Source organism: Lacerta agilis, chromosome Z, assembly GCF_009819535.1.
Source record: "Lacerta agilis isolate rLacAgi1 chromosome Z, rLacAgi1.pri, whole genome shotgun sequence".
NCBI lineage: Eukaryota > Metazoa > Chordata > Lepidosauria > Squamata > Lacertidae > Lacerta > Lacerta agilis.
The window spans coordinates 43,442,078-43,454,894 of NC_046331.1; the positions used below are offsets into that span (position 1 = coordinate 43,442,078).

Sequence of the window (12,817 nt, forward strand, 5' to 3'; positions counted from 1 at the left end):
CCTAACGCCCAGAGGCTGCAGTTTATATTGGTCTCTTAATGAATTAATGTTTCTTCCAAAACAGCAGGGTGCAGTCTTTCGATGCCATATTCAAGCAGCAAAGAGTCTTAACGGCACTTAACAAACTGGCAATTCTTATCACCGTCAGCATGGACAAAGACTGAGCTAGAAGTCAGCTTCCTATGTTCCCCTCACCCCCAACCCTGAGCCAAGCACCATCTCCCAAGAGTCAAAACACAACCACAAAAACACTGTCCAAGACGGTGGTACTTTCAGAGTATACTTTTCATCTTCCTTTTTATTGAAGAAAGTTTATCTTATTCCATGAATGAGATGCAGCAACAGAGACACAAACAAAAGAGTGGATGGGGAAATTCCAGACACTGGTTCCCACCACCCTGGATATGCCCCCCACACCTCCCTTCACCTGCATCCCAATCCTGGACAGAAGAGGAGGAGCATCAGGCATAGTCTGTCCGTGGCGAACAGTGGGCATTCTTTTTGTAGCACCCGGTTGGTGCCCCTGTTTTCAGCAACACAGATCAGAGCTGGGAACAGTCCAGCCCATTCCCGATTCCACAGGCTGCAGCACTCAGCTGCGACTTACTTCCCATCAGAGACATGGCTAGCAGGGAGGGCTTGGCTCTTCTCTCCTTCCACCCATTCCTCCTCCTCCTCTGACCAGCTCAAGCTGTCGTCGGACTCCTCTTCCAGATGAGCTCCTGTGGCTTCCTGGTTTTCCAAGCTATCTGTCTCCAGCTGCTGCTGCTGCTGCCCCCGCAGGGTTTGTGGTTTGCTCTGGGGGTGCTCCAGCCTAGCCCAGGTGACAGCGTTTTCCTTCTTCAGGGTAATTTCCACTTTGGAGGGCAACATGTTCAAAAAGCTCTTCTCCACATTGATGACCTGGAGAGGAGAAGAGTGCCATTTAATGAATACTGCTCTGACTCTCTATGCTGTCACAGAGCCAAGGCATGGTATGGTATAGAGCTGGCCCTAACATTAGGCAAAGTAAGGCAACTGCTTCAGGCAGCAGATTATCAGGGGGCAGTCATCATGGCTGGTAACCTCTTGTAGGAGCCAGCATCATGACTTGAACCTTTGGCTGCAGGCAGAGGAGAACTTTTGAGGGAAAGAAGGGAGGGATCCAATGACCGGACACACTAGGCAGCATGTTTATAGCTGTGCCATCCAGTTAGAAGATGAGATGAGTAGCCAAGGCAAGGTCTGCTATGTGAGTGGAGGGCATGTTCAGGCTTCCCCACTCTAGCCAAACTGTGTAACTGCAAGGTAACTATATTTTACCTGTGTGTTTAACAGCTGCTCATGGAGTAGGAATTCAATAGCTTTAGCTGTCATTGCACCCTCAATACAGGCCCTGCCCCACATATTTTTTTCATTTTTTTAAAAAAATTATAGTTTGTTGCCAAGTGAAGCAACCCAAAACTTACCCCCCAGAGATCCAACTCTGCCTGGAAAACCTGATCTCCTTCGAAAGTAATATGAATGTCCAGCTGCAGGAAGGGGGATAAAAAGAGGAGGCAACTTCAGTACAATTCTGGCCTGCTGTAGGACCCCCGCTGCCACTCCCAGAGCTTTTTTTCCCAGCTGGAACTCACCAGAACTCAGTTCCGGCACCTCTCAGGTGGGTGCCATTGCCATTAAAAGAGAAAAAAGGAAGGTGTTCATGGTGAGTTCCGGCACCTCTTTTTCTAGAAAAATAGCACTGACCACACTCATCTCATTTTGGAGAATACAATGATCGCACATTCACCATGCAGGCCAGCACTACACTCAGCAGTGCCAAGGTTGCTCCAAGGGGCAGATAGCCCTCCCCAGGGCACCATCTGCCCTTCCTTACCGTCGTGCGGTTGGCCTTCACAGAGCTGAGATTTGGCAGAGGGATCTTGGCATAGATGGTCACCACCACTTGGCTGCCGGTTTGGTGCCAGTCCTGCCGGCAAGAGACCAGCTTCTTGTCCTACTGCCGAAAAGAGCCAGTTAACATTCCCACCTGCCCACTTCCTAGTCATGAAGCAGCCATTTCCCTCCAGGCAAGTGGGCCTTGAAAGGCTGGTGCGGGGAGGGTATCTTAGCTGCAAAGCTAGGATGAGGACAGGCAAGGAGCCCCTTTTCATAGGAAGCCCAGTAAGCACAGGAGCACACTAAGGTGGTTGATGAGCAGAGGAGAGGGTAATTTTCTTTCTTTCTTTCTTTCTTTCTTTCTTTCTTTCTTTCTTTCTTTCTTTCTTTCGCACTTCTCAACCCAACTCCTGAACTGGAACACAAAGCAGTTCTCCAGCCAAGCAATGTGTGTAAGAGGGGCAAGTATGTGTCAAAATGTATGTATATACGTGAGAACAACGCATGGAATCCCATCGAAACACCTTGCAGAAATGTGTGCATTGCTCAAAACCGCATGCAAAAATAGATTTGTTAGGAGAAATTCACACCAGGCCGCTGATTAATTTTCATGGTGATTTCTTAAAATCCAGAAATTTCTGCGGACATGTGGGGAGCTGAATTTAATAAACTGAAGGAGGGGAGGGGAGAGAGACTGAGAAAACTGAAATGGAGCGATTTGCCCATCCCTAACAGGGGACCAGAGGAGCATGTGTTCCTCACCTGCTTCTTCACCCAGGTGTGCTTCCCTCGGCTGCAACCCTTTTGCTCCAGGAATGCTGTGAAGTCGGTGGTTTTCATTCCACAGCAGCTCCAGTATTTCATGCTGGGAGGGTGGGGGAATCAAATGAACCAATAGGAGAGAAAAGCACAGAAAATAATTAAGCCACCCCTGAATGCTTGCCTTGATCCTACTTTGGCTATTTGAATGTAGCAAATTGTTCCTAAGCTGTCTGGTTGCCAGCAGAAGATTGGAAGACTGGAAGAACAGATAAAAGAACGTCCTTCTGCACACAGCACTTAGTTAAACTAAGGAACTCATTCCCACAGGAGGCAGGGATGACCGTGGACTTGGGTGGCTTTAAAAGAAGATTGGGAAAATTCATGGAAGAGGATAAAGCTATCAAGGGCTTCAGGCCATGATGGAGGCTCTGCTCTGCCTCCACAGCTGGAGGCAGCAATGCTTCTGATTATCAGTTGCTGGAAACCTCAGGAAGTAAGAGTGTTTGCAGGTTTCCCAAAGGGGCATCTGGTTGGCCACTGTGAGAACAGAATGCCGGCTCTTCGTATGCTAGGGTTGCCATATGTCATACCCGGAATACTGCAGCCAAAAGCAGAATCTGGGCGGAAATCGGCTAAATGTTAGGGAAAATCTGCATGTATGGCAACTGATGTCAGCAGTGTCATTCTTGCCCATGTCCCGCAAAAAATAGCTCAAAAACATCCAATTATTTTGCGAGTAAAGCTCAACAACTTTGGGCAAAACCAAAAAATCTGGACACTTTTGTCCGGATTTTCACTTTTTGAAACATGGCGACCCAATCTTATGCCTTCCCAGACCCCAGCACTTTCTCTACTTTACTCCTGTCTCAGGTCACTGATGGGGAACAATGAGCTCTAATGGGCATTTAGGCTGCTTTTTGTCACAAGCCGCCTTGGAATGCATCTTCTACACTAGAATCTACAGGATGGGGGGAGGCAGAAGCTTGACTGACCAGAGTGAGCACAGGGAAAGCATGTACATGAGGCGAGCTCTATTAAGCAGAAGTATTTGGGAGAGGAGTCCTAGATTTTGCCAGATATGGACTGGGGTCCAGTGCTGTGTGCTTGATTCCGTACCCTGGAACGACCTGCTTGAGCTGTACGAGTATGATAAAAGAGCAAGGGCATTGCACCCTGTAGAGCACAATGCAGGAACAGAATAGCGCCAGCACACAACTGCTGACAAAGAGAAACCGTCCTCCAACTGGCCAGCATGGGTTGAGCATGGGAGACGAAGCACCCCATGATCCCACAGGCAGGGCTGGAGAAATTGCACCTTACCCTTCGTGGAAGACAGGCACCCCAGGGTGGAATGTGCAGGTCTCCCTATTGCTTTCTTCCCCCTGGTAAACCTGGAAGATAAGCCAGGGCAGAAAGGTCAGCCAAGCGGCCTTGCGGGAGGCAGAGGCCAAACCATCTCTCTGCTGGCCAGAGAAGCCCCAGGACCACCCTTTGCTTCCTGATGCACCATCCACAGTCGAGGGCTCCATTTCCCAGCCGGAATCTTGTTTGGAGAGGAGAAACCATGGATCAAGGCCAGTGGTGGCTGGTGTCCTTTGGGATTGGCAGATGGTATGGAGCCCAACAGTAGGTGGCGCCAGAGCCAATGACAGACAGAAGCAAGAAATTCCAGCTCTGTCCTCATCCTTCCCTGCTGCTGACCTTTGCATTGAGACTTAGGAAGAGGAAACTGAGCAGCCTCCACGGATTGGGCTCTAGGCTTGAGGCAACATTCCTCAATGTTGTACCCTCCAAACGCTGGACTGCAACTCCCATGAGAGACTGTGTGGTATAGCAGTTAGAGCACCGGACTATGTGAGGATCAGTGTTCAAAGGCCAATTTTGCCATGAAGCTCACCAAGTGGCTCTGGGCCACTCCTTGCCTCTCAGCCTAACCTACCTCACAGGGTTGTTGTGGGGATTAAATGGAGGGGGAACCACGTAAGCTGCCTTGAGCAACTTGGAGAAAGAGGTGGGGTGTGAATGCAGCAAATAAATAGATAAACTTGGTGCCCTCCAGATGTGGTCGGACTACAACTCCCATGAGCGCCAGCCACACCTTTCCCTGGTTCTGTGAAATGTGTGTGAACTGGCTCATCATCAGCTCTAAATTCCACACTGGAGAAATATCCCCTAAACCCCACCCTTTCACAATCAGGCAGGGTAAAGCAATCTCCCCCAACCTGGTGCCCTTCCAAATGTTGAACTACAGCTCCCAACATATGAGCTGACGGTGACGGCTGGGAACCATGGGGGGCAGGAGTCCAAAATGTGCGGCTGGGGTAGGTTGCCTTAAGGCTTGCTCAGAAGTTCACATCAGAGATGCAAAGTCTCAGAGCAGAGGGCGTAAATGAATGGGAGGGAGGGGCAGTATTGGAAATCTGAGCAAACTCTCATGGAAAGAGAGCACAGGCTTGAGGAGACATGCTGGGAGTTTAGAAGGGGAGGGGCAAAAACCCAAACACAGGACTCACCGCCTTGCAGCCAGAGTTCTTGCACGTGGTGCCAGCGCTCACCTCCAGGGAAGCTGTTATGGTGAGGCACAAATGCAAAATCAGGCAAACATCTCGAGGGCACTTTGTAAACCCCCAAATGACAGGCCACCCCACCCACTTCTAGGAGTTTAGCCCTGTTGACTCTGTAAAGTGCAATCCACTGTGGTTGATTAAAGTCCAGGGAGATCCTATGCTAACAGCCCTGAGCTCGTAGATTTGGGTGACTGGTTTGCTGTGCGCTGCTACTGATAAAAAGGGGGGTGGGCAGGTGAGCCTGTAGATGCTCAGCACAAAGGCAGCAACCCCAACCCCAACCCCCTGTAATAAAGCTCATGTTCTATTGCTCAGTGCCGTATTGGATACCAAGAGTTTACATTTTTATCCAGCAGAGCAACTGGTAGCCGCCACAGCCTCCTGCTTGTAGCAGAAAGGGACCCAACTCAGATTTTCTAAAATGAAAACGTGGTTGCTCAGACTGCTTGGACTTCTTGAACTTGGGCCTTAAACAAGATGGGGGAGCCCCCTGCCACTGCCGCATCTCCATCATATATTTAAAGCACATAGCTTTCCCCAAAGAATCCTGGGAACTGTAGTTTGTTAAGGGTGCTGGGAATTATAGCTTTGGAGGGAGGGTAACCTACCATTCCAAAGATTCTCTGGGGAGAGCCATGTGCTTTAAACATGTGTCAAATGTGCTTTAAACATTTGCTGCAGATGCAATCTTATTTGTTGGGGGGGTGAGTTTTGTCTTTGTTGTTGGTTTTTATTCTGTGAAAGGGGTATTTTGTGGTGCCCACAGCTTCTTAGATTTCCAAATATGCCTGCAGGCACCAATCCTTCCCAAGTACAATCCCTGTCCTCCACTCCTGTACCCCTTTGTAGTTATTTCCCACCTCACCCTCCCAAACCAGCAAGGCTCTTACGAGCGTCTGCTGAGCCATGAACTGGAGGCTGGTCCTTGGGGGTCAAATCCAGCTTGCTCAGGGCCTGCGCCAGAGATCCGGACACTTTCACTGGCAGCAGCTGTTTAGGCTCATCAGAACTGGAGAACATTATCAAAATAAAAAACAGAAGAGATTTGGTGATATATTAAGATTTGGAGTTACTGCCAAGCTTCATCTGAAACAGGGTTCCAAGAAGGTGGGAACCCTGCCATTTTTGCCATGTGCCACCCCCTTCACAAAATGTGCAGTTCACCTGTGGAATTCCCTGCCACAAGGCCCCAGGGCTTTCAACAGGAATTAGCCACAGCACCAAAATTGGGCCTTCATATCTGGAGGCAGTCTGCCTCTCAGTGGCAGACACTGGGGCATACAACAAGGAAGAGATGCTGCCTTTGCACTCGCAGGCTGGACTAGAAGGAATCTTAGTTTGATCCAGCAAGAGCCTGTAGCTCAGTAGCAGAGCGTCTGCTTTGCATGCAGAAGGTCCCAGGTTCAACCCCAAATGGCATCTCCAGGTAGGGCTGGGAATGTCTCTGCTCGATGCCCTGGACAGATGCTGTCTATCAGAATAGATGAAACTGAGCTGGATGGCCCAATGGTCTGGCTCAGTACAACAGACCCTCCAAGTGTCTCTATTTTCCAGGGATGGTCCCAGATTTACAGAAGCCGTCCTAGTTTCAGATTTGATCCTGGAATGTACTGCTTTTCCTTAAGACATCCCTATTTCCATCAGAGAAATGTTGGGAGGTTTTGGCTCAGTTATGCGACGCAGACCTGTATAAGGAAGTTTTTCTTAATGTTTAATGTTTTATTATGTTTTTATATGTGTTGGCTAACCGAATCAGATGGTGGGGTATCATTATCATTGAATAGGATATCTCTATTGTCATTGGAGAAATGTTGGAGGGTATGGTACAAGGCAATTTTTTAACCCATTGCCCCTGGTCCCAGGAGAACGGCCTGCCCTTTCTCCCCACCTCACCTGGGCCTCTCACGCTCCATCATCTCTGCTGACTTTGGCCCCTGGATGATGACCTCAGTGCTTGTCTTGACCTTTGGCTCCCTCGAGGCCTCCTCTGGCTCTGGAGGCTTCTCATTGCTGTGATACCCTTTGGTGCAGCCCTTTGGGGACAAAATGCATAGTGTCTGGCCCTAGTTTGAACCTCTCCACAAACAAATCAGGAGGAATGCTCAATAAACAATTCGCCTGGAAGTGTCCAAAGCTGTAGGAAGCAGTGGTCCACTAAGGGCCCCTTCACATGTCACAAAATAACTCTGCAGAAGGCACATGATGTGTCCATGTACTTGTAAGCACATTACCATAGCACATTAGTAGCACTCATTTATATTGTGAGGAAGATCCCTCCTGCCCTTGAAAGTGAGTGCTCTCCTATTCCATGCACCGACTGCTTACGTCTCCATGCACATTCATGTGAGTGTCTGCCATAAGAGATGGAGGCAGGGGCCAGAGCTCTGTGGTAGACCACCTGTTCTGCATGCAGAACATCCCAATTCAGTTCCCAACATCTCCCGCCTAAAAGGATCTCAGTAGCAAAACTACCAAGTGGAAAGAAAATATTGGGCTAGGTGGTCCAGTTGGCCTGATTTAGGAAAGCTCAGCTTTATATGTTCAAGACGTGACAGGTTGATCCAGTGCACGTCAATATAACATTTCACCATCTGCTACCTTTGCTGAAATAGCCATTTTAATTTAGCTGTTTTGCTAGTGCTTGTTTGGCTGCTTTCCAGTTGTTAATTACCTGCCTTTGAGATGGGATGGGGCATAGCTCAGTGGCAGAGCATCTGCTTTGCATGCAGAAAGTCCCAGATTCCATCCCTGGTGTCTCTAAGTAGGGCTGAAAGAGATCCCTAAACCCTGGCGAGCCACTGCCAGTCCATGTAGACAATATTGAGCTAGATGGACCAATGGTCTGGCTGAGTATAAGGCAGCTTCCTATGACTCTAAGGGTCAGCAGGTTGGATATTTACATAAAGGCAATGGTCATCAGAACATCTGCCTGAACCTCCAACATAGGGCTCATACAGTTCAAATAAATTCACCCAAAAGAGCGGCACACCAGAGATTGGTCAAAACTCATTTGGCTCACAGGAGTCAGCACTATGGGGTAAAGGGGAAGATCCAATGGGCACAGAACACACCTTTATGGAGAGGAATTCTGAGAAGTCCGTGGTTCGTTTCTTGCAGCAAGACCAGCCCTGAGAGGAATAACAGAGGGGTAAGTCCTCCATTTCACAAACACAGCAACCCACAAACAATGGTTGCCAGAGGCAACTAGAAATTTAATGCTGGTGTCTGGCGGGGGAAACCTGTGTGCTCTTTTACAGCCAGAGGAGTGGCATATTTTCTTTTTTAACCACCAGTAACACCGGGGGGGGGGGGGGGGCGGCAGCAACAAGTCCCAGAATGCAGCATTGGTGCTGGGAGGACAGGGGCTTTTCTTTCTTTCTTTCTTTTTTGCAAACTCATACCACCAGTTCCCCAGTCCTCACAGTAAACAGTGGGCACAGAACAGATGCTCTTAATTCACAGCCATGGAGCATGAAGTGAGAAAGCCAAGTTCACATCCTCAGCGTACATTTAACAGTTCCCTGCAGGAACTGCAGTTTGTTAAGGTTCCTGAGAACTGCAGCTCTGTGAGGGAGGGGGTCTCCTATCATTGGCAGACTTGGATGTCACCAAAATTTGCACACCCACCCAGCCCTCATGCTGCTTTCACAAAAGTGGGCGAGGAGGCAGTTCTGCTTTGGGAAGGAGGCATGAGGTTCTGGCAGGGCCCTGGAGCCCTCCCAAGCTCCCATATCATCCCAAAGTTGGGAATGCATTAACTAGGTTTTGGGAAGGAGAAGGGAGGCCTCTAGGACACTGTCAGAGTCTCAGGCTTCCTTTCCAAAGCCCAGTGCCTCTGCCTTCTCTCCTTCCCTTAAAGGTAAAGGTAAAGGGACCCCTGACCATTAGGTCCAGTCACGGACGACTTTGGGGTTGTGGCGTTCATCTTGCTTTACTGGCCAAGGGAGCCGGCATACAGCTTCCGGGTCATGTGGCCTATTTATCTACTTGCACTTTGACGTGCTTCTGAACTGCTAGGTGGGCAGGAGCAGGGACCGAGCAACGGGAGCCTCACCCCGTGGCAGGGATTCGAACCACCAACCTTCTGATCGGCAAGCCCTAGGCTCTGTGGTTTAACCCACAGCACCACCTGCGTCCCTCCTTCCCTTGCACAGCCCTAAATCCTCCCTTGCTCCTAACAACTCACAGTCATCACCCTTAACAAACTACAGTGCCCAGGGTTCTTTGGGGGAAGCCATGATAGTTTAAAGCGGTATGATAGGAATTTCAAGGGCTACTAAGCCCAGCCAAAATGTAAAGCAACAGGACGCGCCCCCCCCCCATACACACAAATACCTGATCAAGAACCTGCTATTCTCATGCCTTATGCCAGCCTCTCCAGACCCCACTGCCCAGTCAGACCCTGCACAATCCTATGCAAGGATGTGGCACTGCAGTGATGATCTTTATCCCATTGCCCTGCTCTGCCCAACCAACTCACCTTCAAGGCATCATGGAAGATGGGTAAACCCGGATGGTAGAGGCAGGAGTCTGAGAGTGGGAAACAAAAATGGTGGAAATCAACAGTTCAGCCAGAAGAATCACAGAGTTGGAAGGGACCCTGAGGATCATCTATTCCAACCCACTGCAATTGCAGGAATAAGCTGATGTCCCATATGGGGATCAAACCTACAACCTTGGCATTATCAGCACCACACTCCAACCAACTGAGCTATCCAGGCTCTCATCTTACTGAATCAGGCCAAAGGCTCATGTAGCCCTGCATCACATTATCACAGTGGGCAACTGGATCCTTTTGTGAAGTACCTGTATTACTTTTCTCACCCCTGAACCCTCAGATATCCTTCTCACTGGGCATTCAGGACAATTTGTCTTGGGGCAGTACTGGGGAGTGGTTGCACATGATCCCACTTTTCATACTGTTCGCACTTGCAAAGGTTCTAGGGTGAACATGTTTCTGCATTTCCAGTCTGTGCATGTTCCATAGCCGCCTGCTGAAACCTTGCAGCTTTTCAACAGTCTAGGTTTTGTTCGACTTTCGTTGTGCTATTTTATTTATTTATTTATTTATTTATTTATTTAAACAAATTACATATCCCTTGACTACAACAGTCTCTATTGTACAATACAAAAAAATCAGTTAAAACTAGAAAATCAAACATCCATTGAAGGAGTGTCTCCACCCTCATCGTTCAGTCCAGACACTGAAATCCAGCTCTAAGGGCCTTCTGGGGGTTTCCTCATGGCAAGAAATGAAGCTACAGAGAACCAGGCAGAGGGTCTTCCCAGTGGTGGCACCCGCCCTATGGAATGCCCTCCCATTAGAAGTCAAGAAAATGAGTAACTACAGTATATACTGTAATCTTTAGAAGACATCTGAAGGCAGCCCTGAATAGGGAAGGCTTTTAATGTGTAATGTTGTGCTATGTTTTTATTTATGTTGGAAGCTGCCACGAGTGGCTGGGGCCGGCCAGTCAGATGAGCAGGGTACAAATAATAGAATTATTATTATTATGCCTGCTGGAACAACAACAACAACAACAACAACAGAATATTCAGTAGGTGCCAGAGGTTCAACAGGGAGGGGGCCTCTCTGGCCTCAACAGGAAGGGAATTCCACAAAATTGTGCCCTCAATACTAAACACGCTGTTCCTCTGAGCCATGGGGGGCCACGAACAGTGAGTCCCCCAAAGACCTCTGTCCTTCAAATGTATGGTGAGTACACAGCCAGAGACAGATCTGCAAAGTCATGTTTTAAATGCATTTGCTTCTTTTGTGTTTTTAAGTGTTTTTAATCATCTTACCCATAAATTTAGGGACACGGGTGGCGCTGTGGGTTAAACCACAGAGCCTAGGGCTTGCTGATCAGAAGGTTGGCAGTTTGAATCCCCGCGACAGGGTGAGCTCCCGTTGCTCGGTCCCTGCTCCTGCCAACCTAGCAGTTCAAAAGCACGTCAAAGTGCAAGTAGATAAATAGGTACCGCTCCAGCGGGAAGGTAAACGGCGTTTCCGTGCGCTGCTCTGGTTCGCCACAAGCGGCTTAGTCATGCTGGCCACATGACCTGGACCGGCTCCGTCAGCCAGTAATGCGAGATGAGCGCCACACAACCCCAGAGTCAGACACGACTGGACCTAATGGTCAGGGGTCCCTTTACCCTTAAATTGCCTTGAGACTGTGGTTTAATTAATCAACGGTAAAGATTAGTAACAATAATGTAATAACAATATATTGTTGTCTTCGAGTTTTTCCCTTACAGAGATTCCTGTCCTGTGAACATCAGGCAGAAATTTAGCCTCTTATCTGGAGTGATCACATCACCTGTTGAACTCGCCGGAAAGGCACAGGAAAGAAAGAAAGCGATAATACTACACGCGCGCACGCGCACATGCGTACGTGTCAACTGTGAAAGAAACTCTCCTAACTTACACGTACACTTCCTTGCAAACAAGCTTCCTGCGGTTCTCCTGAGTGGCGTGGGAACTCGCACTGAGTCACGTGGACATCAGAGGCCGCCCATCGCTCCTCCCGGACGGTCCTCTGGCTTACCTTGCGTGTTCTTCTCCGGGTCAAACTTCTGCCCGCATCCCTTGTTGTAGCAGAGCAAAGCCATATCCTGGGTCGGTAATCCAGACCACGACAAAGGCAGGAAGGCAAGCAAGCAAGCAAGCAAGCCGGGCCGGCTCTGTCACTGTCCAGCACGCATCCCTGTCAGTCAGAGAGGCTCTCTCGACCGCAACTTTCGGGGCTGGGCGCAAAACGAGCCCTGGCTATCTTTAGCAGGCGGCAAGGGGGAGGGCCCTGCAACCGGATCCCGGCCCAAAGATGGGCATGCAACCCGCTCGGCCTACCATGAACAAGCAGGCGTGGGTTGCCCCGGCGGGGAGGAGGGCACAGCGCAATGGGGCGGCAGCAGCAGTAGCTGGAGCGCAGGACATAAAGGGCTGGTCCTCTCCATATTTAAGATGCTCAGATCAGCCGTTGTTTGGGCTGCGTTGCATTTAAGTACCCCCCTGCCCCCGCAAATAATTTTATTTGTTTTTATTTATTACATTTCTATACCAGCTTTATCTTCCAAGGATCTCAAGGTGTTGTACGTGGTTCTCCTCCTCCCCATTTCATCCTCACAACAACCCTGTGAGGTAGATCAGACCAAGAGATGGTGACTGGCTCAAGGTCACCCAGGGAGCTTTCATGGCTGAGCGGGAATTCAAACCCCTGGTCTCCCAGCCAGGTTCTAGTCCAACACTCGTAACCATTCCCAGGAACGGTGGTTTGTTAAGGGTGCTGGGAAGTGTAGCAAGGCCAGCCAAAGACATTTTGGCACCTGAGGCAGGGAATAAGGGGTCAGGAAAGATCTACAAGAGGAACAATAGCTGAGTCCATAGAGCATGGGTAGGCAAACTAAGGCTCGGGCCAATTGCCTTCTAAATCTGGCCCACGGACGGTCCAGGAATCAGTGTGTTTTTACATGAGTAGAATTTGTCCTTTTATTTAAAATGCATCTCTGGGTTATTTGTGGGGCATAGGAATTCGTTCATTTCCGCCCCCCCAAAAAAAAATATAGTCCAGCCCCCCACAAGGTCTGAGGGACAGTGGACCGGCCCCCTGCTGAAATAGTTTGCTGAC

The 12,817-nt window shown here is 49.3% G+C and overlaps 1 protein-coding gene across 1 annotated transcript; it reads right to left on the reverse strand.

Moving 5' to 3' along the window:
• Nucleotides 1-267: 267 nt before the first annotated feature.
• Nucleotides 268-11,979, reverse strand: ITGB1BP2 (integrin subunit beta 1 binding protein 2). The gene is made up of 11 exons (XM_033137995.1): nucleotides 11,738-11,979; nucleotides 9,670-9,719; nucleotides 8,261-8,317; nucleotides 7,083-7,222; nucleotides 6,080-6,198; nucleotides 5,136-5,188; nucleotides 3,943-4,013; nucleotides 2,623-2,725; nucleotides 1,859-1,978; nucleotides 1,449-1,511; nucleotides 268-903 (listed from the first exon to the last, which is right to left on the reverse strand). The coding sequence occupies exons 1-11, from the start codon at nucleotides 11,799-11,801 to the stop codon at nucleotides 604-606; spliced, it is 1,140 nt and encodes a 379-aa protein (XP_032993886.1). The 5' UTR covers nucleotides 11,802-11,979; the 3' UTR covers nucleotides 268-603.
• Between the last annotated feature and the right edge of the window lie 838 nt (nucleotides 11,980-12,817).